Source organism: Arachis hypogaea, chromosome 2 (genome assembly GCF_003086295.3).
Source record: "Arachis hypogaea cultivar Tifrunner chromosome 2, arahy.Tifrunner.gnm2.J5K5, whole genome shotgun sequence".
Classification (NCBI taxonomy): Eukaryota; Viridiplantae; Streptophyta; class Magnoliopsida; order Fabales; family Fabaceae; genus Arachis; species Arachis hypogaea.
Window position 1 is genome coordinate 70209213 of NC_092037.1, and position 26109 is coordinate 70235321.

Sequence of the window (26109 nt, forward strand, 5' to 3'; positions counted from 1 at the left end):
AACTGGCTTAGTATGGGTGCATATCATAGCGCTTACAAATTTGTGATCCAGCCTGTACCTTGTCAGGAGTATTGGGAGCATGTGAATATGCCTCCAGTACTACTTCTAGTGTATAAGAAACTAGCAGGAAGACCTAAGTTGACCAGAGACAAAAGGAATGATGCTCCCAAAGACTTGGAACTAGATCCTTATAGAGAAAAATAAAGATACGGTGCTATCACCTACAAGTATTACTTACAGGTATATAACATGCTTCTTTCGGTTAAGGTACTGTTTATTTGTATTAATACCTTCTCACATCCAATTGTCTATTGCAGAGTGGCCACAACAGTTGTAATTGCACTAAGAAGAAGGAAGCAATGGCTGCTGCTGCAGGAGGGCAGCCTCTAACTCAACAACCAGGTGCAGAAGACCAACATGAAGCTGATTTTGCAGATGATGATGAGGCAGATAGGATTCAAGAGATGTTTTGAGAGAAAATTTTGGAAGCTGTTGAAGCGACTGAGGTAACAACAACTCAAGTACCAACTCAACCAGTAATATTATACCCTTTCTTGTGTATTATTTCTGTTATTTAACTGTGTACTTTAATTGATGCTTGGTACATTTTATATAGGTATCTCTTCCAATGCTACAACCTACTACCGCTCCAATTAATCCTGATCCAATTAGGCCTCCAAGGATGAATCAGCCATTTAAGCCACCAGTTGCTAACAAATTTCAAAAAAAGAGAAATTTGAAAAGACCACCTCCAAGTACTCAATATGTCAACTAAGTACAACCAACTTTTCAACCACCCATGAAGCCACCAACACCAAATGCTCAACCACAATCTATTGTGACATCTCAAACAATGCAAGAAATATCTCAAGAAATTACTAGTAGGTTCATGACTTTCATGTCAACTCCTACTCTTAGAGGTTTAAATGCAATCAAGTGGCCCCAACCAGAATTTAGAGCACCAGCAAGACATCGGTCAACCATTGCAACTATTAATGGAGGATCAAGTGGAAGTAACAACTTCGCACCAAACCCTTGAAGTACTATTTATGATATTGACAATAAACTTCTTGCTATTTATGTGTGGTTCATTTTTTGTTGAAAGATTTGTTTCATGACTAGACTTCTTGCTGTTTATGTGTGGTTCAACTTTAGACATCATATTATTTTTTTAGTACTTTTGCTTTGGCTTATCACATTGAAAGAGATACGTTACTCTTGCCTCTTTTGGATAGATAATGCGTTAATTTTAGTGCATGTATGAATGTTCAGTTCAGTTATGCTATATTAGAGTTATTGTGTTGGACTTGAAATTGGTTCATATCATTCTGTAAATTCAGGATAATATTGCCCAACTCTATATATATTGTGACTATATGTGACAATTACCGTATATAATAGGTGTTAATTTGTCAATTATTACATCGGGTATGGGTACTTTTGTCAAAAAAATCAACCATCACATACAACAACAACCACGGATCAAACAAACAAAGATCACCGAATTATGCATTGCATTGCATTACTATCTTACACATAGAACAATATGCAACTCATATCCTCATTCAGAGATAAACACTACAAACAAAATTAAGCACCAAAAACAAAGAAATGATGATAAACCACACCCTAAGTCTCACAACTTCAGTTTCAATCTTTGCTATCCTGATGAGCATCTAAAACTTAGCATTAATTTCGTTACCATCTCCACGCTTCTTTCTTTCATACAAACATCTCCTCAAATCCTCTCATTGTCCTTCAATTTTGTCTACTCACACAAAGTAGCTTCAGTCTAACGTATGTGAAAGGAAAACTAGCAGCATCGCATCTAACCCACAAAAGCATCTCTCATCAAACATCTTATCTTGCTTCCTCTTTGAAATTGAGCTCCCAGATCAACTGTAACTCTAATTCAAAACTGGGGTAAACAATCTTCGCATTGACATTTAGATGTGTGCCTCCAATTTTTCAAGCTAGGATTTCTGATTTGAATGATTTTCTGGATAAAGTTTAAAAATTTGAGAAATTTTTGTGTCTAAGGTTGCTTATAACGGTCACATTACTCAGCATGCTATGCATGAAGACTTTGTTTGCCACATAATCACGTAATGCCACATAGGAAGGATTACTAACGGAGTCAATGGTAGACTAACGCTTGGGCATTTTTGATACACAAATCATTGATGGATTACTTCAATTTTCTTCATCTATGGGTAGAAATGTCGGATTTTTTTATTTTTATAAATTAAATAAATATAATAATTATCGAAATAAATAATTTTAAAAATATTTACCAAAATAAATACTCCTCTCTTATCTCATTTACACTATAAACGAGATGATTTTGCATGTATCTCATTTATAGTGTAAACGAGATATGTGTGTTTTTTCCATTTTCGTATATCTCGTTTACACTGTAAACGAGATATATGTATTTATAAATAATTAAATATAATTTTTAAAAATAATAAAATATATTAATAATATAGTTTGAATCAAACTTTTAAAAATAGAATATTTTAGATAACAGAAAAGATGGACGATTTTAAATAACAGGAACATAAACTGTCCATCTTAAATAATAGAGAAGATTGATTGTCCATTTGAAATATAATTTAAATATATTCCCATGCAACAAGCAAAATTTAAATATATTTCAAATTTTTATATACTCACATACAATAAACAAAATTTGAAATATAGTTATATTTAAATTATATTTCAAACTTTTATGTACTCCTATGCAACAAACAAAATTTGAAATATATATAATTTGAATTTAAAAATTAATACTCAAAATTTTGAAATATATATAATTTGAATTTAAAAATTAATACTCAAGAGAGTATATGAAAAATTTAAAAATTGTCAGTTATAAATAATAGGATTAATAGTGGGCAGTTAGAAAACGTGTTTACGTGATTTCACGTAAACGTGTTAACATGTTTATTTTAAATGGATAATCCATCTCGTCTGGTATTTAAATGTACATAAAAAATTTTAGATTAAATTATGATCCAATTGGATTGATTTAAATTTGAGAAATAAAAATAATCGTTTGTCATGATGTTAGGAGAGGTTAATAGAAATAGTGGGAAGAGAATTGAAATAGCTATCTCCCACTGTTTCAATTCTCTTTCTACTATCTCATCAACCTCTCTTAACAATTGGCAAACAGTTATTTTTATTTTTCAAATTTAAATCAATCCAGTTGGATCATAATTTAATCTAAAATCTGTTACGTACTCTTTTTTAGTACTAATTGATCAAACCTATCCATTTTAATATTTTCTACCAACTTTTTTATGTACCATTTGCGTGCTAAAAGTTTGAATTATTGATATTATTAATATTTTTTATTTTTTTTATTTTTTTTAAAACTACATGTATCTCGTTTACACTATAACGAGATATACATGTGTCGCGTCCACCTCTCTTATCTCGTTTACATTGAGATACATACAAAATTATCTAAAAGAGAAGTATTTATTTTGGTAAATATTTTTTAAATGGTTTATTTTCGTAATTATTATAATTAATTTATTTATTAAAATAAAAAAAACCCTAGAAATGTTCGCGTCTTAATCTTTTTATGGGTAAAAATGGTAGTTTATCTTTTAAAAGATTATAACTTTTAAACACTTGTTCAAAAATTATAACTTAACAAGATGTAAGGTGGATTAAAATTACTTGTATAATGACTAAATTAATAAATGATTAGAAGTCTTAAATTATGTTTTTATTTTTTTTATAATTTCTAAATTGTTCAGTAGTCGGTCACTGGACAGCTCGGGTGGATGTTCGAGGAGGTGAGAACACCTCAATCGTGATCGTGCTGGGTTCGGTTCCACCGGGTAGTCGAACTCTCGATGTGGGAGGGAAGAGGGGGTGCCACCTGCAAAGACACTCCGACGCTCTAGTCAGCTAGTGTGCAGGCGGAGAAATGGTTAAGTAGGAAAGTGTGACATACCTCGAGGGAAGGGCAAGTCCTTCCCTATTTATACCGTGTCAGAGGTGGGCCTTGGGGGGACAGGCCCATTTTCCCCGAAGCTTCCTCGACTGTGCTGATGGAATGGTGAGGACGCGTGTCCTGGCACCGTGGCGAGTGTTGAGGACTCGATTGCTCGGGTCGGGTTATCGACGGGTCGGGCCGACCCATTCGTGGTCTGGGCCGGACCGTAACAGTGCCCCCACACGCCGACAATCAGCCGTATAGGCTGTTGGCTGCGGGTTCCTTCCATCCTTGTTATCGTTAGGTCGGTCGTTCGTGTGGGGGACGCGCTACCCGCGTGCGTTCCCGTTCGCGATTCGGGGCGTTCATTTGTCGTCTCGTTTCTCGCGCGGGACATTAAATGCTCATAAAGGATTGAAAAACCCCGTGTGTAAAGACTATTTTGCCCCTAGACCTTTTGCGCTTCCTCTAAAGCAGTTTTAAACAGTTTCGCATTATTCCCTTCCCTACTTGCTTCTTCTGATCATATTGCTCTTCCTTCTTCTTGCATTCCCCATCGTCTAGAAGTTCTTTTCATCGCTCCAGCGTGTTTCGTTCTTGCCCGAATTTTCCTGATAATCCAGGTAACCACCATTTTCTTTCTGCCTCAACGGTTCTTTGCATGTTCATTATAGGCATTTTTGTGCTTGTTTTTGCTTATTGTGCATAGACCCACTTTCTTTTCATCATCTATGGTGTGCCATGGGGGGGTTATTGTTATTGCTCTGGCCTTGGTTTTGTTTGGTCCCCCTTTTAGCTATGGCGTGTGGGTTTTTGGGTTTTTCCTGGCTTCCGACCTCATGGACTAACCGCGCGGTGCCCCTACTGTAGGTATGCCTCGTGTCGTTAGCCGGGCTTCTAGTTCCGCCGTGGGTTACGACCCATATGCTTGGGTTGTTTCCGACCTCAGGCACTCCCCCAATCAGATGGGTGAGGAGGAGCTCACGGAATTTCGTCAGGCTGAGTACCTTTGTGGGGGTACCGACGAGGAGGCTAATTACGACGTTTATGTCCCTGCCCCTCACGAGCGGCTGTATCCGATTGGATCTGGTTTTACAAAGCCATGTTCACCCAGGTTGGGGTTCGCATCCCTTTTTCCCCCTTTCAGATGAGCCTCCTTAATCGGATCTCGGTGGCGCCATCTCAGTTGCATCCGAACAGTTGGGCTTCCATCCGCTGCTTCGAGATGGCATGCGAGTACTTAGAGCTGCCGGTGTCCGTCGACGTTTTCCTCTACTTCTTTAATCTAACGAACCCTTCGAAGGAGGGGAAGCATAAGAAAGGGTTCATGTCCTTCCGATCTGCCCAAGGCCAGAGGATTTTCGGCTTGTTCAAGGACTCCTACCATGGGTTCAAGGACAAGTATTTTAAGGTCCGTCCAGTTAAGGGTCGTCACCCTTTTTGGTTGTCCTTAGAAAAGGAGCGCCTCATCCCGACATATTGGAGCTTCGGGGCGGAGTCTAATCCTTTTATCAAGGTTACCTATAAAGGGATGCCGGCTGTGGATAGGCGGATATCCGATATACTGTGGGCAGTTCTTGGGAGAAATAATGTGAATCCTCATCTCCTAATGGGTAACTGGGAGGCCGCCCGAGATTATATCCGTGAGTTTCTCTTGTCGTGTAGCCGTTCGCTTGACTGTTTACTCTCGTTTTCACTAACTTGTTCATTTTCCATTTTTTGTTTGTAGTGGGACTTTCTGCCGAAGTAACTGGCATGGATAACTTGTTCCAAACCTTCCTTCAGGAGGATGATGGTGGGGAGACTGGAGGACAGTCAGCAACGGTTTCTGCTGGCGGAGCGGCCCAGACGGCACCCCCTCCTCCCGACGTTGTCGTGACCACGAATGTTGCCACTCCGACGTCTCTGTCCCCAATTTCTCCAGAAGTACCTATTCCTGGGCACTCGTCTTCTTCACGTCGGGAGGAGGAGGAAGAGCTGTCTGTTATCCCTACTCCCAAGAGACAGAGGTCGCAGTCTAGTCCCGAGGGGGTCCTGACTATCATGGAAAGGAACTTTGATGCCGGGGCATTCATAGATGCCCAGTTGCTTCCGGGCACAGAGGAATATTTCCATGGTACTGACCTTTCGTGGCAGGCTCGGTGGATGTACCGCACTCTCCTTCGCGGCGCGGCCATAGCCCGAAAGGCTGAGTTTGAGCTTTCGGGTATGGCCTCGCTTCGTCGGAAGCTTGAGTCTGCAGTCGCTGCCAATAATAAGTACAAGACCCAAGTTGAAACGCTTCACGGGCGGTTGGTCGAGGCGGAGAATAAACTCGAGGCCGCCGAGAAAAAGACTGCTTCGGCAGAGGAGAAGTTAAAAACTGCCGACGCATCTATATCTCGTCTGACGGAGCAAGAGATGACCTTGAAGAGTCAGCTGAGTGCCGCGCAAGGTCGGGTGTCCGCTTTGGAGAAAGAACGGGATGAAGCGGTTGCGACCGCTAAGGCTGCTCGGGACGAGGCTGAGATGTTCAAGCAGAAGCATAAGGAGGTTAAGGAACAGGGTAAGAATGCGATTTTCATGACTGAAGATGCCCTCAAAGCTCAAGTGAAGATTGTTGCTCCTGACTTCGATGTGTCGGCCATTGGAGTTTTCAAGACCATCAAGGATGGGAAGATTGTCGACATACCGAAGAAATGATATCTGTAATACCGAATTCTTCTTTTTTGTTGAACCGTTGTATCGCAACTTTTGGTGCCCGTAAATGGGCTTGTTGGATCGTTTGTATGCATGTTTGATTGCTTGTTTTATTTGTCTGTTGGTTTACTCGTATTTGCCGTTATGGCGTTTTTCTTGTTATGGCCGTTTATTATGCTTTTGGCCTGAAGGGCTCCCGGGGTGATCAGTCCCAGGGCCGCTTATCCTCGTTTGCATAGTGGTCGCTCAAAAAGTTAAATACAATAAGAAAACATAGGCAAATATGGCATGTGGCAATTGAATAGGTCTAATCACTGTAACAAGGACATCGAGGTGCTATTACAAAGTAAGTGGCTTAGGAATAAAACCTTCTTAAGTTATCTGCGTTCCATGTCCTCGGGACGTCCTTACCGTTGAGTCTTTCTAGCTTGTATGTGCCCTTACTGATCACCTCTTTGACTCGGTATGGTCCTTCCCAGTTAGCCGTTAGTTTGCCTTCTCCAGGGGAAGTCGGGCCGACGTCATTACGCCTCAAGACGAGGTCGTTTTCTTTGAACTTTCTTTTGAGTGCTTTGGCATTGTAGTGCAAGGCCATTCTTTGCTTTAGCGCTGTTTCAGCCAGGTGGGCCATTTCCCTAGCTTCATCTATCAGGTCCTTCTCAACAGCTTCCTCTACTCCTTTCAAGAGTAGCCGTGGGCTCGGCTCCCCGATTTCTACGGGTATCACCGCGTCTAACCCATACGTTAGTCGAAAGGGGGTCTCTTTAGTGGAGGATTGCTCGGTTGTGCGGTAGGACCAGAGGACCGAGGAGAGCTCGTCGGCCCAAGCGCCCTTCTTGTTGTCCAGCCGCTTCTTGAGTCCTAGCAGAATGATCTTGTTTGCGGACTCGACTTGCCCGTTTGTTTGTGGATGTTCCACCAAGGAGAACCTCTGCTTTATGCTCAGGCCGGTGAGGAATTCTGTGAATTTCTTATCGGTGAACTGTGTCCCGTTGTCCGAGATAACGGTTTTCGAGATGCCGAATCGCGTTATGACCTGCCTCCACATGAATTTCCTGCAATTGGACGAGGATATGCTGGCCAGTAGCTCGGCCTCTATCCATTTTGTGTAGTAGTCGATAGCGACTATAAGGTACTTGACTTGCCCGGGGCCGACGGGGAAAGGTCCCAAGAGGTCGACTCCCCATTGCGAGAATGGCCGGGAGGACGTTAGCAAGCTGAGCTCAGAGGCTGGTGCTCGGTGGAAGTTGGCGTTTTCTTGGCACTTGACGCACTTCCTAACAAATTCCTTGGAGTCAGCCATCATCGTTGGCCAATAGTATCCGGCTCGAATTAATTTTCTAGCTAGGGCTTTGCCTCCTATGTGGTGGCCGCAGCACCCTTCATGGATTTCCCTGAGGACGTAATCCGTCTGGTCGGGGTGCAAGCATTTCAGCAGGGGATGGTTGAATCCTTTCCTGAACAACTGACCCTGGATGATGGCGTATCTGGCTGCTTCCCTTCTCAGCTTCTTAGCATCCTTTTCGTTGCCAGGAAGTTTGCCGTTTTCTAAGAAGTCGGTGATGGGGTCCAACCACGAGGGGTTTAGCTTCGAGAGGTGTAGGGTGATTGCCGGTTCCTTCATCATTCCTTGGATTAAAGATCGGTTGCCTTCTCCTGGTTTGGTGCTAGCTAATTTCGACAAGAGGTCCGCTCGTGTATTCCTTTCTCTCGGAACATGGTGGATCGTGACTTCTTCAAACTTTCGGCTCAAATCCCTGACTTTTTCCAAGTATTTTTGTAACAACGAGTCCCTGGCTTGGTAGCTCCCGTTCACTTGGGAGGTGATGACTTGTGAATCGCTGCATATCTCCAACCTTGTTGCCCCGACTTCTGCCACTAGGGTTAGGCCTCCTATAAGGGCTTCATATTCCGCTTGGTTGTTTGAAACGGGGAATTCGAACTTAATCGACTGTTCGTACACGACCCCGACCGGACTCTCTAGGATGATCCCGGCGCCCCCGAACGTTTGGTTAGAGGCCCCGTCCACATGGAGCCTCCACCGTGTGCCCGTTTCTTCGGTTGGTTCTCCCGTCACCTCTACTAGGAAGTCCGCCATCGCTTGCGCCTTGATTGCGTGTCGAGGCTCGTACCGTATGTCATATTGGGAGAGTTCAATAGACCACGTCATCATCCTTCCGGCCAAGTCCGGTTTCTGGAGTACTTGCCGGATTCCTTGGTCCGTCCTTACGACTATCTGGTGACTTTGGAAGTACTATTTTAGCCTCCTTGAAGTGGTCAAGAGTGCCAGAGCTAGCTTTTCTAGCTTGCCGTACCTTAGTTCTGCCCCTTGTAGCGCCCTGCTCACGAAATAGATCGGCTGTTGAGCTCTTCCTTCCTCTCGTACTAGAACCGCGGCCAGGGCTTCCCCTGTTATGGCGAGGTACAAGTATAGTGGCTCCCCGTTCTTTGGCTTGCCGAGAACAGGGGGTGCGGCCAGAATTTCTTTGAAGTGTTTAAAGGCTTCCTCACATGCGGGCATCCATTCGAACGTTATTCCTTTCTTCATGAGGTTAAAGAAGGGCAGGGCCTTTGTTGCCGATGCTCCGAGAAATCGGGATAGCGAGGTCAGCCATCCTGCCAACCTCTGGACGTCCTTGATACAACCTGGGCTCTTCATTTGGAGTATCGCTTGGCATTTCTCCTTGTTGGCTTCTACCCCCCTCTGGGTTATCATGAATCCAAGAAATTTTCCAGCTTCCATGGCGAAGGCACACTTCATGGGATTGAGCCTCATGCCGTATCGTCGGAGAGATCCGAACACACTTCTCAAGTCATTCAGAAGGTCTTCGGGTTGCGCAGTTTTCGCGAGTATGTCATCTACATAAACTTCCACTGTCTTGCCTATGAGTTCGCCAAATATTTTGCTCATCAGCCTTTGGTATGTTGCTCCCGCATTTTTCAGGCCGAACGGCATTACCCTGTAGCAGAAGGTTCCTCCTGGCGTTATAAACGCTGTTTTAGCTTCGTCGGGCCGGTGCATCGGTATCTGGTTGTAACCAGAGTAGGCATCCATGAAGCTCAGATACCGGTAGCCCGCTGCCGCGTCGACGAGCGCATCTATGTTTGGAAGGGGGAAGCAGTCTTTAGGGCATGCCTTGTTGAGGTCGGAGTAGTCCATGCACATTCTCCATTTACCGTTGTGCTTCTTTACTAGTACTACGTTCGAGAGCCAGGTCGAATAGTCTAGTTCCCGTATGAAACCGGCCTCAAGGAGACTGGCCGTCTGCCTGGCCACCTCCTCCGCCCTTTCACACGACATCTTTCTCCTCCTCTGAGCCACCGGATGGGCTTCTGCTCTGACGGCCAGGTGATGTGACATGACTTCGGGGTCTATGCCCGGCATGTCGGCCGGTGTCCAGGCGAACAAGTCGGCATTGGCCTTGATCATTTCTACCAGGGGTTCCTTCAGTTCTTGCGGAAGATTTCTATTGACAAAGGTGAACTTGTCTTCCGTGTCACCGATCCTACACTTCTCCAAGTCCCCCTCCGGTTCTGGTCTGGGTTTGTCGTCCACCCTGGCGTCCAAGTCGGCCAAGAACACCCCGCCGTCTCCAGGTCTCCCCTTATGGACCCTACAGATCCGTCGTCAGCAACAAACTTCATGATTAGTAGCTTTATGTTGATTATTGCCTCAATATCGTTAATCGTCTTTCTTCTCAAAATGATGTTGTAGGCCGTCGAATCTCGGAGAACCACGAATTCCGCCATTGCCGATCTTCGGCCTTGGACCTGTCCCACGGAGATCGGCAGGGTTATTGTTCCATCTGGCTTGATGAAGTGGTCGCCCAATCCGATGACCCCGTGCTGATGAGTCGATAGGTCGGCATCCTTTAATCCCAGGGCGTCGAACACGTTGCGGAACATGATGTTGGAGTCTGCCCCCGTGTCAACGAGGATCCGCTTTACGAGCCATGTTCCTACCCTGGCCGTAATGACCATTGGTGGGTTTTGGGGGGCTTCGTCGAACCACTGATCTTCCGGGCCGAATGAGATAGACGGGGGCTTCTTGGAGCTTCGCATTGGCACTAGGGAGACCGCCAGGATTTTTCCGTCTTTCTTGTGTGCCGATCTTGACCTTGGTGCCGCGTTTTTGGCGGTCACTACGTTTATCATGGTGAGACCATGGTCTTTTTCTTCTGGCTCTTGTCGTCGCTTGGTCGACCGGGTCTTCCCTTCTTCGTCCTGATCCCGAAGCCGTCTCCTAGGCTCCCTTATAAGATGGGAGAATTCCGAAAGTTTACCGTCCCTGATGGCTTGTTCTAATGCATCCCTCAGGTCAAAACAGTCCTGTGTTTGGTGGCCATAGCCCTTGTGGTAGTCACAGTAGAGGCTCTTGTTTCCCCCCGTACGGTCCTTGAGTGGTCGAGGCTTCGACAAGAACCCTCTTTCGGCTATTTGTTGGTAAACTTCCACGATGGGAAGGGTGAGCGGGGTGTAGTTTGTGAACTTCCCGATTCGGGGAAATGGTCTGGGTGCCTTGCCCGGCCCTCCTTCTTTGGCTTGTTCTTTCTGCCTTTCCCCACTACCCTGTTGCCTTGGTTGATTGTAGCCGTAGTGCCGTTTGTTGGCGGCTACGACCTGACTGACTTCCTCGTCATTTATATATTCCTTAGCCACCGTTTGGATTTCGTGCATCGTCCAAACCGGTTTCGTGGTTAGGTGTTTTCGGAAGTCTTCGTTGAGGAGGCCGTTCGTCAGACAGAGGCTGGCCACAGAGTCGGTTAGGCCGTCAATTTCCAGGCATTCGTCGTTAAATCGGTCCAGGTATTTTCTGGTCGACTCTCCTTGTCTCTGGGTTATCCCCAGAAGGTTGATTGGGTGCTTTGCCTTTGCTATTCGTGTTGTGAATTGGGCTAGGAAAGCACGACTGATGTCCAAAAACCCATGGATGGACTCCTGCGGGAGGCCGTTAAACCATCTGATCGCGGGTCCTGCCAGAGTCACCGGGAAGGCTCGGCATCTCACCTCGTCCCCTACTCCCTCCAGATTCATCCTGGCTTCGAAGGCCGTTAGATGTTCCAGAGGGTCTTGAGTTCCATCGTACCTCATGCCCGTTGGTTTGTCGAAGTGCTTCGGCAACCGGACTTCGAGGATGGATCGGTGGAACGGGGTGGCGCCCATTATCACGGGTTGCCGTGTCCTCTCGGACCTCTCTTCCCCGTCTTCGCGACCTCGTCCCGAGCGGCGCGTTTCCTTGCCCCGGGAGTAGATGATTGTGTCATTTCGTCTTCTCGGAATGGGTGATTCTTCACGAGTACTCTCCGCTTCCGTTCGGGATGCGGAGGCACGTTGTAGGCGGCTTCGATGGGAATCTCTCTCTTGGCTTTCGGGGGATGGGGAGTAGCTGGGATCGGTGGTCCGGCGGTCATGCTCCTGGTCGGCCAGTTGCCGTTCCAGGTTCTGGACCCTGTGGCGTAGCTCCTGCATTATTATAGCGCTGTCGGCGCCCATTCCCCCGAAAGGTCGTGTCCTCGCGTGTGGTTCGGTGCGTTGTCGGGGGGACCTTCGCCGTCCCCTTAGTGAGGCGACGGAGGCTGCCCCCTCTGCTTCGGCTCCTCGGCCTTGGTCACCAGGACCCGGCACGACGTCCATTTAAGCGGTCCCCACAGACGGCGCCAATGTTCAGTAGTCGGTTACTGGACAGCTCGGGTGGATGTTCGAGGAGGTGAGAACACCTCAATCGTGATCGTGCTGGGTTCGGTTCCGCCGGGTAGTCGAACTCTCGATGTGGGAGGGAAGAGGGGGTGCCACCTGCAAAGACACTCCGACGCTCTAGTCAGCTAGTGTGCAGGCGGGGAAATGGTTAGGTAGGAAAGTGTGACATACCTCGAGGGAAGGACAAGTCCTTCCCTATTTATACCGTGTCAAAGGTGGGCCCTGGAGGGACAGGCTCATTTTCCCCGAAGCTTCCTCGACTGTGCTGATGGAATAGTGAAGACGCGTGTCCTGGCACCGTGGCGAGTGTTGAGGACTCGATTGTTCGGGTCGGGTTATCGACGGGTCGGGCCGACCCATTCGTGGTCTGAGCCGGACCGTAACATAAATAAAAAATTGAATTTTTATTATTTGATGTTTCAAAGGTAATTTAAAATTTTTTTATCATTTTATAAGAGAATTAATTAATATGCATGTTATGGTGCCAATATTTAATTTAAAAATATAAAAATAAATAATTTTTAAATATTTAAAACTTACCATAAAAGATAGTTTGACAAATTCAACACCGAATTCATAAACACAGAAGAATTTACCATTAAGTAAATCTCCTAATCATTATTAAATTAATGTATAACATCTTATAGTCGATTGAAATAATTTTTAAAACCTAAAATCAAACGAAACCAAAGGATATATATTATGTTCGGTAATTCACCTAGCATTTCTCTATTACGTTATCTAAATCTTTAAAACAGAAAATACAACTAAATTATTTTTGATATGGTTTTAATCTTTAAATACATTATTAATAATTACTAAATAATTACTAAATACATTATTGATATGGTTTTAATCTTTAAAACAGAAAATACAACTAAACTAATTGATTTTTCATAAAATAAGAGTAAAAAAATTTCTCAAGAAATAGTATAAAAGTTGCGCTTTTTATTTTTGTTATTGGGCTTCCAATGATATTTTTAAACAATGTGGAGAATTTATGTTTCTTTTTCATGTGAAAAGCAGAGTCGGATTTGTGACTTTTAAATTGTTTTTAAATATACAAATCTAAATATCAGATTTAATTTTTTTAAATATATAAATCTGATTCTAAACCCTAAACCCTCAAATTTGTATTTCAGTCTTAAAAAAATTAAATGTGCAAATCAAACTTTTTGATTTGTGATTTGCTTTACTATAGGAGAAAAAAAATTATTTTAACACAAATTGAAAGACAAATCAAACCCTCCGATTTGCATAATATAAAATCTGACCCTCATATTTTTTTTTTTACCGAAAGTCCAATTTGTTACTTAAAATAAAAAAATTAAATCCATGTTAAAAAAAAACACCAATTATCTATTATGGTAAATTACACACAATCTTCTTTCATATCTAAAATAAATTAGCCTAAAAGTTGATATGCATCCTCACCCCAAAAAAAAAAAAAAGGGAGAAAGACCAAAAGGCAGGAGAGAAAGGAAGCTCACATTAACAAAACATATCTTACAAGACACATGTCTCTGTATTTACACTAGAGCAACCTTACTCTTCCCTAATCTTTACTCTCTATGCTGCTGGTAGAGTTTTAGATCCTGAACCAAGCAGAAAATTGACAGATACAATCTACTATACCATGATCTCAACCTCACATTTTACAAGAAGAACAAGCTAGTTTAAGATTTCACAGCTAGCTGAAAGACAAGAAACACTTGCCACCTATTTCTAATAACCAATGAAGGTCTTGGTAGTGCAGAAAATAGGCCTGCCTTATCTGTCGTGCCTGACAACCCCTTTTGCTTGAAGCGCCTTATACATAGATCGTAACCGGTTAGTTATCTCGGTGAACGATGGGCGACTTTCAGGATCACGCGACCAACAATCTTCCATGAGTTTCTTCCATTCAGGATCACAATGTTCTGGAATAGGTGGTCTAAGAGTGTTCTTTACAATCCCCCCTATAAGCATGTCATCAAAATGCAAGCGGACCAAGAAGTTAGTCACAACTCACAATTTCACAAAGCATATTTTTCCAGTGGCAGATATGTAATATCATTCCTTTCAAATCCATCATAATCATATCTAGGAAGAATGGAAACAATCATTTTAGACTCGAAGAACAGCTAAAAAATGATTGTTATATTCTCTAAAAAGAAAAATAATTAATTCGAAGTTTGGTTCTGAATAAGCCTAGGCGTGAATGTCACGCATAACGTTTGGCAAGTTAAGTTTACTATAAATTTGTCCAACCCTTTCAACTTTGAAATTCTACAAAAGAACTATATCAAGAAAGCAATGGTATGAAAGACATGCCATAGGAATCAAGAAAATAAACTTCCAAAACTGCATAAAATGATCATCATTAACTATTCTGGAAAAGAAAAACTGTAGGGGCATGAATCTTACCAATAATGGCACCATAATGCATATCTGCATAAGGTTCCTCACCAGTCAAGAGCTCCCACATTGAAATGCCGAATGAGAAGACATCAACCTGAAAATTTCATCCACTATCTAAATGCCATCAAAAGATTCATTGACTCTCAATGTTGCTCAAATAATCAAATTCATAAAAAGTAGTGGATTTCTGCTGCTTCTTTTTTTAATTTGATTTAGTCATTGAAGACTTAGGGCTGTGTTTGGAAGGGAGACTGAGTGACAGAGACTAAGAGACTACGGCTAAATTAAGTCTCTATATTGTGTTTGGTGTAGAATGTATTGGACCGAGTTATGTCCAATATCATGTTTGATTTAAAATAAATATGAAAATTGAGTGGTAGATTTGGAATTTGAAAAGTTAAATAATAGTATTTTTGAAAAAAAATATTATTAAAGTTTCAATTTCTAGTCTCCAAAATTTCAGTCCCTTCTGTCTCCACTTTCTGGAGGTACTAAAAGGGACTGAAATTTGTGTTCTGAGACTGAATTTTTAGTTTCAGTCTCTGACTATTAAACATAATACTGAGTTTCAATTCCCGTCTCAGTTCTAGACTCTGAAAACAACAGATGTTATAGAAGGCAATAATAAAGATTCAGTTTAAAGTTGCTAGTATTATAACTACAACAGCATCATTTGATCTATGTAGTTGATCTTAAAAAGTGACAAATGACTTAATTGTTGCTTTGGTGAGATGCAATATAACAACAGATGATGCAACTGACCTTTTCAGAAACCCTGTTGCTACTGCCATTCAACAGCTCTGGTGCCATCCAAGGAAGGGTTCCTCGCACACCACCAGATATCAGGGTGTTCCGCTTAATTCTTGATAATCCAAAATCTCCAACCTGGGAAAACAACCGATCAACAAAGGTTGCTGAAGGAAACACATGGTCAACTTAGGCGCACCAATTCATAAATTATAGCTTTAGAAAGTTGTCAGATATTGAATTCATCAACAGAAATGGATTCATCACTATATATTGGCATTTAAGCTGTTTTTATGGAAAGTTTGTCTTCCTTTTGTCATCACTATAAGCATCCTCATTGTCCTGCATTAATCATTATTAACCAGATCATATGCTTGAATTCAAAGTTCCAATTCTACTTTTGGGTTCCAAGATCTGCTTTTAACTTTCGGAGCCCTTATAAGCTCATTTGAATAATAAAAAGGAAGCATAGCATTTTACATGTCGAACAAGCTTTATCATTTTATCTCTTAACTTTATTTGAAATGAATGAGATTTTGCTCATAGAATTCTTACCTTGCATATGGGTCGTTCTGGATCCCTTAGATTGACAAGCAAATTGTCACACTTCAAATCAAAGTGAACAATGTTTTTGGAGTGCAAATATTCCATACCAAAAGCCGCATCCATGGCAATTATTAGCCTTTTACGGTCATCTAGTAATCTGCAGAAATAAGACCCTATATGCATAAACAACTATAAAAACAAAATGGCGTTGAGAGGAACAAGTAAGAAATAAACTACCTATCTTTCCTGATGAGGACATGCCGTAGGGAACCATTAACCATATATTCGGTTACAGTTGCCAATGTTCCCCCAGCTGCATCTGGTACTATCCCATAAAATGCAACAACATTGGGATGGTGAAGATTTGAAAGGATTTGTGCCTCTCTCCAAAAATCTTTAGTCTAACCAAGCCAAGAAACATAATCAATGTAAAGAGTGATTTTCTTTGAAGATTTTACAATTTCCACTTATAACTAATTTAAAAATTTTGGAAAATCAACAGGCAACTTGGAGATTTTGGCAACTTAAGGGGTTTGTTTGTAAGTCTATGAAGACAGGTTGCCAACAGCAAAACAGAGATAAACATATAAAACATATGATAGATATACATAACAAGTATTCAAGAATAATTTCCATCATAGACTCACCAATCGTTCTCGTTCAGAAGGTTTCCCTCCAAAACAGCTCTTCTTAATCCTCTTTATAGCAACATCACTTCCCCGCCATTTTCCATGATAAACAGTTCCATAAGTACCAGATCCTAACTCCTTAAGTTCTTCAAGATCAGCACTCTTTATTATCTGAATAATAATACAAGTCAGTTATAGCCAATAGGAAAACCATATTATGTAAAGCAGAAAAGCATTAGGAAGATGTAAACTACTTAGCAACAGCGATAAGCACATGAATAACTCATGCTTTTAGGAGAGATAGCTCACAGCAAGGTATTACCGCTTCTTCAATATGACATGTTTAATTTCAACACACAATAAGATGGGCCTATATATTGTCTACGTATCAACCCCAAAAAAGGCTATTGAGTATTGGGGAGGTCTGTCAGATATGAAGTCATTCATGTGCCTCTACACAATAGTTTAAGCTTTTGAAAGATGATTCACAACATTGTATCTTTTGTCTCTCAATAACAAATTTATTCTTCTATTGACAAAACAAAAAATACAGTGTTCAAACATGGAAGTGTTAATAAAACTCTAATCATGAAAGGCATTAAAATTGGTTCAGAAATGAAAAAATCAATGCTAGTTTAAGAAAAGTATGTATTTGTTGGAGTTTCCTGGCTAAAGCAACCATGCAAAATAAAGAACAGTAAAGTTGTGAAAAGATAGTTCCAGTGACCCTCTTATGCACCCCACGAACTCTCAAAATGTTAGGTTTTAGCTGACTTCCCTTTCTCCCTCCTCCTTAACTTCCTCTCAAGTCTCAACAACCCTAAAACTTTATCAATTAATCAGCTCTTGATACAATTTTCCTGTCGTTGGCCCATTCCACTTTTCTTTTCCCTCCATAGACCATTTAACTCTGACTTTAAAGAAAAACAATAACAGCAATTATTTCTCAAGTTGCTCAACTAAAAACAAATCCTCTAGAAAAGAATCAGAAACGAATATTTTATATACATAGATGGATGTGAAAGTGTATTTGAAGGTAGCAAGGTTTAAGTAGCATGTTAATAAATCACAGATTCTGATCTTGAAACTTGTAAAAAATGAAAACCAAAAAAGGAATATTTCAGAGATGAAAATACCTGCAGACCATAGATGCTCGCTTCCATTTCTGCTATCATTGCGTCAGAAAGGGAATCATTTTTGTCAGCTTCATCGTATTTAAAATCCTATAAATGAAGAAAAAATATTCAGAAATATGAAAGAGACTAGCCAAAAATCCAATTTGATTTTAGTTTTTCTACCTCAGGTTCAGAGTCTGCGATGATGCTATCTCCCTCTGTACAAGACAAGGATACAGGCATACATCCGTTTACATCCACAATTGGGGGGATGGATGCAAATGTAGAATGAATGACTCGAGGAACGACACCAGTCACATCTTCTACAAGCCCAAATGGTTTTGTTTGATTAACACCATCACAGTTTCCTAAATTTTTTGATAGTCCTGGCATGACATCTCCAGGTTTTGACTTTCCAGCAAAGTGCCCCCCAATAACTGGAAAGATCTGGTCAGTACTGGTTATCAAGTCGTCATCAATAAAAGAAGGAACTTTGTGGAAATTAGTGTTGTTTGGAATGTGATGATCATTTGTAGGTGAATTTGAACAAGGACCGGGATCATTATGATGTACATGATACAAAGAAGCAGTGCTTAAAGTTGAAATTTCATTAAAACAGGCATCATGGCAACTCATGGAAGGTTGAACTTGCGAAGCTTTACAAGAAGTAGGTTCGGTTGACAGCTCACACGTAAGATCACCAAGAGATTTTTTGTGGCAAGAGGTTTCTCGACAGGTTGGCACTGAACCATTTAACTTGATGTTTCTTGTCAATGCAAAATCAGATCCTTGTCCACCATTCATACCTTCAGCAACAGCATATTTCTTACTATTTATAGTACTTTGGCTCATGTCCTCAGAACTTAGCTCCCAATCCTTTTGCATATTAATCTTGGCATTCAATTTATTAGCAGGGAAGGAATCCAGAAGATTCAATTCAGTCACGTGTCCCAGATGAGCAGCAAGTGATTTCCCTTCATAAAAGTTGCCATTTGTTTCATCAAAAGGATTCTTTCCTTCAATTATATTGATTTTTTCTGAAGTTAAAGAATTGTTCTCAGCATGCTTCGCCATAAAGCTAGATCCATTTACATCAGATTGAGGCACAGGATACTTTTTTCCAATTAAAATGCTATCTTTATGAATTCCATTCGTTCCTGATGATTCTGAATATGGAGAAGATGATGTCAAATCCTGCCTTCCATACAACTCAGAAGACTCAATATTATTTGGTAACTTACTTTGTAATTGAGGATAAAGGAGACTGGAATCTTGCTGGAGCTCAATAAGATTTCCTTGTGAGAAACTAGACTGTAACATGGAAGATGGCTGAGCCTTTGCATGGTTCAAGGAGAAAGAGAGGACAGATCCTTCTTGTGAGCAGTAACAAGACCTTGTTAAACTCTCATGCAACTGTGGATCAGAAAATGAATGAAGCAACCCAAAAGGGGGATTGTTAGTACCACTAGATTCAGCCTGTTGAAAGTTTGAATTTTCCAGATATGAAGGGGTCACAGATTCCTTGTGAGGACTGCAGTTGCTAAATTGACCTCCAATGTGCTTCTTTGGTGGACAAACATCATCACGTTGACAGGGGAGACTTTCATTTAAGAGATTCAAAGTTACTTGTTGGGGGTATCTGCGATCAGCAGGGTTTATGGGGGAGTTCTCAGGTTGCAGCTGAGCAGTAATAAACGATGCATTGCTCTCAATACTATCTTGGCATGAATTATTACCAAGCAACTGTGTATAACCCATACTTGAACCTCCTCCCTTAATTCGAATAGAGGAAATTTGTGGAGATTGATTGTTGCATCTGTGCATATTAAGAGAATCATTAAAACTTCCATCTGCATTCAAAGCATGAATACCACTGCTGGCTTCCACAGGATAAAAGGCATTGAGAGAATTTTTCTGTAAACCAGGTGCATTCAATTGACTTGCTTCATTTGTCAAACACTGCCCAGCACTATTTCTAAGAGTAGGCCCTGGCATGCCATTCACAGCAACAACATATTGGTAATCAGGATCACTCTGTGGAATTGTGCTTGCCACGAATGAACATGCCTCATCAGATTCACCCAAGGGAATTAAAAATATTCTGAGTCTTTGTGAACCTTCATTTCTTTCAAGCCCTTGGTATTCCTCAATCATATGTTGAAGATCCTCATCAGACGAAACAGATATCAGAGAATCGAGATCCTCCCCAGGAAGTTGATATCTGATTGTATGAGGTTGGCTGCAAATACCGAAAGTCTTCTTCATAAGCTCTTCCCACGAAACATCCTTCTTAATGGATATCATGCGGGTCTGTCCCCCTACATATCTGAGTTTTCCATCACTAGGCCTCGGTAATATTTTTCCATCAAAGCTGCACAGAAACTTCATTCTCCCATTCCGAGAGTCATCTAAAATTGAACCAACATGACCATTCAAATGCATGGATCCATTCTGCACAACAGATGGCACACGTGTCCCATGATCACCCCACTCATCAATTAATTCACCAACAGTGACAGAAGCCCCATTCTCCATCTCATGAGTTGGCTCTTTCAGAGATATAAGGTCACTTACATCTGACCTCTGAGATTCCAATTTCTTCAGCCCCAAAATATTAGTAAGACACTCATACTTGACGTCGCCATTTTCTCTACTTTGTGCTGCTCTATTTTCACGCATTTGGGATATGTCACGAGGAACAGGAATTCTTCTAGAAGCAACTCCATCATTAACAAACTGCACAGGAAATTCTTCCCCTGCCCTATTATTGATATTACTACGTAGATCCTGACATTTATTAGAAACAGTGGCAAATCCTGGCTGGAAGTGTGGCTTTGAGAAACCAGGATCCCTCCCATGATTGTTGACTAACAGGTTCTCCGCCTTATGCATCATAATAAAAGTTTCTCAACCGATGAAGCTTCTAATTCTTCTTACAGAATGATGGCTATATAAGAATAATCCAAGGAGTTAAGCAATTGCTTAACAACTCAAAAAATTTAAGCACAATTTCCACCCTATTAAGATCTGAGTTCTCAACTCAACAAGTTTAATAACATCCAATCACAAATTCAATTCCAAATGCTAGCTGACACTTTTGGAGAAGCTGAAAACTGCATCAAGAGAATGAATAGATCATGTAGACAACTTAAAATCCAAGAAGTGATAGACCAACAAAAAGTGTTAAAAACATTCCAACTAACTCCAACTTTACCTTATTGTATAAGCACACGTGTAACTAACTCTTATGGAGGTGAAGAGCAACTACAATAACCTAAAGAATAATTGCTGCAAAATTGTTGAGCAAATCCTTGATCAGCAGCAACAATCCGAATCAGCAAATTCTAACACCTTCATCAACATTGTAAAATCCAACATGATCAACCAAGAAAAAAAAAAACTAATAAACAAATAAATAAAAATGAGAACAAAATAAAAAATTCTAGCAGTGCATGCAAGAAATCAAAATATAAATCATTCAAAATTCAATACTTTTCCCTTCAGATTTAAAAAATTACCACAAACTTTGAATAGCCTCTGTATTTTTTTTCCTCTGTTCTTCTTCCACCTCTGTTTTTCCACCACCGAATTCTCAAATTGCTCGCAGTTGTAGCGAACCGTGATCGAATCGGGAGTGGAATTGAGGCTTCTGAGAGAGAAACAGAAAACGAAACGGTGTTGGATCGATGAATCGAAAATTGAGACAGAATATTTTTTCCTTATGAGAAATTGTTGAAAAAAAAAATAAAACCACAAAAAGAGAGTAACGTGGCTTGCGCATGCAGGGTTCAATCTGTGCCGTCGGAGAGAGACATTGCCGAGAATTGTGCGGGAAAATATTAAAAATGAAGAAGAAAAGGGAAAGAAGAAAATTGAAGAGAGAAAAAGAAAAATTACGAAGGCTTTGGGATCTTATTCAAGCTCACTTGCTTCTATTTTTTTACGTGGTGAACTCTCATTCATTATTTGAAGTTTGAACACAGTTTTTAAAATATTGTTTTTTTTATTATTTATTTATTTATTGCTTTTTTAAACAAAGATTTTTTGTTCGATTTTTTATCCTATCTCTGTCTTACTGGCATCAATTATATTGTGCTTGGTGTCATTAAAAAAAATATTTTTTATATTTTAATATATTTAATAAATTTTTAATAGTAAAATTAAAAATATAAAAAAATTAAAAATTATTTTTTAAGAAGTTATAATTTATATTTTTTTAAAAAAATATTTTTTACATAATGAATAAACACAAAATATTTTTAATAAAAAACTATATTATTTATATTTTTTAAAAAAATAAAAAAATATTTTTTACATAATAAATAAATAAATAATATTTTAAATTCACAACTTTTGAATAAGTATAAAAAGATTATATTATTTGAGTTATAATTCATTAACTTTAAAAATAAAATTTTTTAGGGTATGAATAACAAAGTTTGTTATCTCTAGCGTGATATCATATTTTTCTAAAATTGAAAAAATTTATTTAAAAAAAAATATATCTATAACTTTATCTAACAAACTAAAATCCCGGAATTAGTTATGCTGTTTCCTTCTCTTCACACGCACCAAACTAAAACTAAAATCACCTTCTAAATTTCTAATACATATATATATGAAACTCTTGGGAGTGTCACAACATGAAAGTATCCTATGCAATTTTCCCAATCATTCCTTTTTTTAGGCATATTATTATTATTATTATTATTATTATTATTATTATTATTATTATTATTATTATTACACATTTAATTCCGTTGCTACAAAGTATATATTTTTTTATATTTTATACAAACACATTGTTGTCAGAATTTAACTCGTATTAATCAAACTATATTTTCATTGATTAATTTATAAAAAAACTTAAAAAATTAGTACTATCTAATTGGATTAAAATTTTTAAATATAATTGATAATAGATTTATTTGGATAGTTTTTTTTTTAAATTTGGGTTATCTTTTTTTAAAAAATTTTTAACCCAATACTTTTATTTTTTTATATTTATATGTTTTATATTTTTAATTACGTAAGTTTGATTAATTTAGGTCTTACTAATATAAGTAAATATATAATGCAATAGGCATGTATTTAGATTTATATTAATTTTATTCCGTTTTTCTAAAAAAAAATTGAAAAAAATGAAAAAATTAATATTTTCATGTATTATATATAATATTTTAAATAAATTATATTTTCGAAATATTTTTTGTAACACCCTACCACATAAAGCATTACACCTACGATGTAACAAGAGGTGGTGAGACGCTACGATTTCTAAAATAAAATATGTACATATAATAGCAGAAAGAATATAATAAACTAGGAGCCTTAAAAAAATGGGTAAAACAAAGTCGCGAAATAAAAAGCGCAACGCTCTGGAAACGAAATAATTTGCGTGTGAAGAAAAAATTATATCTATCAAATATAAAATAATAAAAATATGAATAGAGAGTCAAAAATATAAAATAACAAACTCCCAACTCAGCCTAAGTCAAGGCTGTCTGGAGAATACTCACACACACACACACACACACACACACACACACACACACACACACATATATCCAAAATCCAAATGTACATAAACAAAATTCTGTCTCTCCATAAACCTCTAAGAGGATCAAAAGGAACAAGTTATGTGGAAAGTATGCTAAGTACATACATATACATTACTGTACAACAAAATAACCCAGTAACCACTTCGCTTTAGGAGTTCAGATGCCTAAAGAAGCGCCTCTTGACCTGCATCTGAAAAAATAACAACATAGTATGGAATGAGAACCAGAGGTTCTCAATATGGTAAAGGTGCCACATACATAATAGATAAGGTCCTGGAAATGTCAGAGGCAATCCTAGAACACCGACACTTAAATTATAGAGCTTAAAGTATTAACAGAATTCATAAAAGGTGGTTTTCTAAGAGTATCTAAACCTAACTTAACTTAGTCCTAAATCTAAGTCTCGTACTGCCATTCCTCCATACCTCCAACTCCATCATGCATTTCACAAACAAATAAACAAATAAAGGCAAGTACAAGAAGGTTACAAATACTGCAGGTAACATATATACATTTAACATGGCAAGTACATTTAGGCACACCCAATTAAAGCACAAGCAAGTAATTCAAGTAATATGCATATGATGCATGCTTGTCCTATGGATGATGAGGCTCATCTGTCGGTTATCTAGCCAACCCGACAAGTCTGAATTGAACTTAGATTGTCCCTCGACGTGCATCCCCAAGAGTCTATGCATAGCTTTTTCTCAAATAATCGATATTGCTCAATGGGGGTAACATTACCGGGAATTTATATAGTGCCCGGTCACACTTACGTCGTAGGGTCAACAGAGTATCGAGCTTTCAACCTGGTACACGTGGTGGCAAGCCACGACACTTTATCCAGGAAATCTCGTATCTCAGATCATTAAATCATTCAAGCCAATTTCATATATAATCTTTCATCAGAACATCCAGTCAAGTATCATATATGACTTATCCATAATCTCTCATAATCAATTCATCACTTTTCAACTTTACTTCATCTTCAAGTTATCCTCATTTCCGAGTTTCATCTGATTATCAAGTTTAACACTATTATTTATGACCAATGAAATGAAAATAGAGGTTTAGTAGCTTGAAATAGATTTTAAAAACCTTAAAAATCATGTTTGCTGGAACATGTGCCACGTGTACGCGTGGCTCACGCGTACACGTGGGATTGTAAAAATGCAGCTCCCGCGCGCATACCTCGTCATGCGTACGCGTAGATGAAATCTTCATGTCACGCGTACGCGTGAACATGCTTGTTTACCCCTTACGCACACGCATGGACTTGTCGCGTACGCATCGCAAAAAATCCACTCCACGCGTACACGTGGGCGTACTTTCTTTAAAAAAAATAGAGTTGATGCAGAAGCTAGCTTGCAGTAGCAGGAAGAATCAAAATTTGCCAAAACAGAATAGATTGCAAGCATAACTTTTAAACTCTATAACTTCTTCAATTTGCAATATTTTTCATCTGTTCTTCGATTGGCATAAACATCACGAACCCAATTTTCATTTTAAAACAAGTTGGGAACAAATTAAAGGTCCGAAAGCCAAGTTATACCTTGCCGAAGTTTAGCTAAAAACCAACTTTTTGGAAAAACTTGCAAAAACCTCTTTTCTCATTCCAACAATTCTCATACTCTCAATACATTCACATATACATATTAATATCAACAAATTCTATTTCCTCAACACCATATCCACCATAAACATCATACTTACATCCACAATTATCACAATTAGCCAAAACCACCAACAACAATTGCTTATATATACAAGCCAAGTCTCACAATCAAACCATAATTTATGAATTATACATTTGTGTCCTCAACTCATTGATTAACATTTTCTTAATCTTTCAACTAATCAATACCATATCAATCCATATTTAATAACAAAACACTAAACCACAACTTTCACATACGTTCTAACTTATCCTATGGTCATCTAGCCTAAGTTTTCATAGAACATTATATATTAAATGCATGAAACCTAAACCATACCTTGGTCGATTCTCACGTAACGACCAAATCAATTCTCTCTTACAACAAACACAGCTCCAAACCCAACAAAATACTAAGCCGAGCCTTCACCAAAAATTCCAACGTTCACAATTTCAAGCTCTAATTATTTATTTACAACCTAATACACATTCATAACACATATATATCCAATTTAATACTCAAAGCTCAAATTCAATAAAATTAAAATAAAATTATCATATCCTCACCTTACCCAAGTTTCACATAAGCAAGAGTGAATATTTTCCTCAAGTTAATTGGATCCTAAAACATTAGAAATTAAAGAAATTCAACTTCCCTTCCTATATTTCGAAAATTGGAGGAAAAGAGTGGCTGAGAATATTTAAGGACTTACCTATGAAATTGTTCTGGTAGAAACGTAGAGTTCGACTCGGTGAATGTGTAGTTGCAAACGGTGCGATGATCGGAGCTCGGACGGAAGAGCTACGGCGGGTTGAAGTTTGCCGTAAGGTTTCGACGCTCCTTTTCTTCCTTGGAGCTTTCAGCGCTGTTTATGTTGAATGGGAGAAAGGAGATGGCTTCGGTCCTTTTTAAGTGCTAGGCCGGTTGGGTCCACGGTCCGGTTTGGGCTCGATTCAACTGGTTCGACCTGTTTGGTTCAATTTTAGACTGTTTTTTTTAAAATTAGTGTCAAAATTCTCATTTTGATGAGCTCTATCCTAATTTAATATAATATTCACATTTCTAATCTCCCTTATTATAAACTAATTTATTGACTAATTATCTACTAATTTATCGGGGTTTACATTT

General features: G+C 39.5%; 1 protein-coding gene and 1 long non-coding RNA gene across 4 annotated transcripts; both read right to left on the reverse strand.

Annotated features, from left to right (window-relative positions):
• Window positions 1-13799: 13799 nt before the first annotated feature.
• On the reverse strand, window positions 13800-21746 carry LOC112747560 (uncharacterized). Of its 3 annotated transcripts, XM_072218646.1 has the most exons (11): window positions 21284-21722; window positions 20980-21116; window positions 19007-20878; window positions 17949-18931; window positions 17787-17873; window positions 16669-16821; window positions 16259-16422; window positions 16031-16178; window positions 15491-15613; window positions 14735-14822; window positions 13800-14286 (listed from the first exon to the last, which is right to left on the reverse strand). In XM_072218646.1, the coding sequence occupies exons 3-11, from the start codon at window positions 20658-20660 to the stop codon at window positions 14099-14101; spliced, it is 3588 nt and encodes a 1195-aa protein (XP_072074747.1). In that variant the 5' UTR covers window positions 20661-20878; window positions 20980-21116; window positions 21284-21722; the 3' UTR covers window positions 13800-14098. The 3 variants fall into 3 exon arrangements, 2 of the variants coding, with proteins under 2 accessions (XP_072074747.1, XP_025651424.1); XM_025795639.2 differs by having other exon boundaries at window positions 17949-20878; window positions 21284-21746; XR_011873182.1 differs by lacking the exon at window positions 16259-16422 and having other exon boundaries at window positions 17949-20878.
• A 1238-nt stretch (window positions 21747-22984) lies between these two features.
• On the reverse strand, window positions 22985-25846 carry LOC112719660 (uncharacterized). Its single transcript, XR_003161870.3, has 3 exons — window positions 25694-25846; window positions 25548-25602; window positions 22985-23516 (listed from the first exon to the last, which is right to left on the reverse strand). It is a non-coding gene; the product is annotated as an uncharacterized lncRNA (long non-coding RNA).
• Between the last annotated feature and the right edge of the window lie 263 nt (window positions 25847-26109).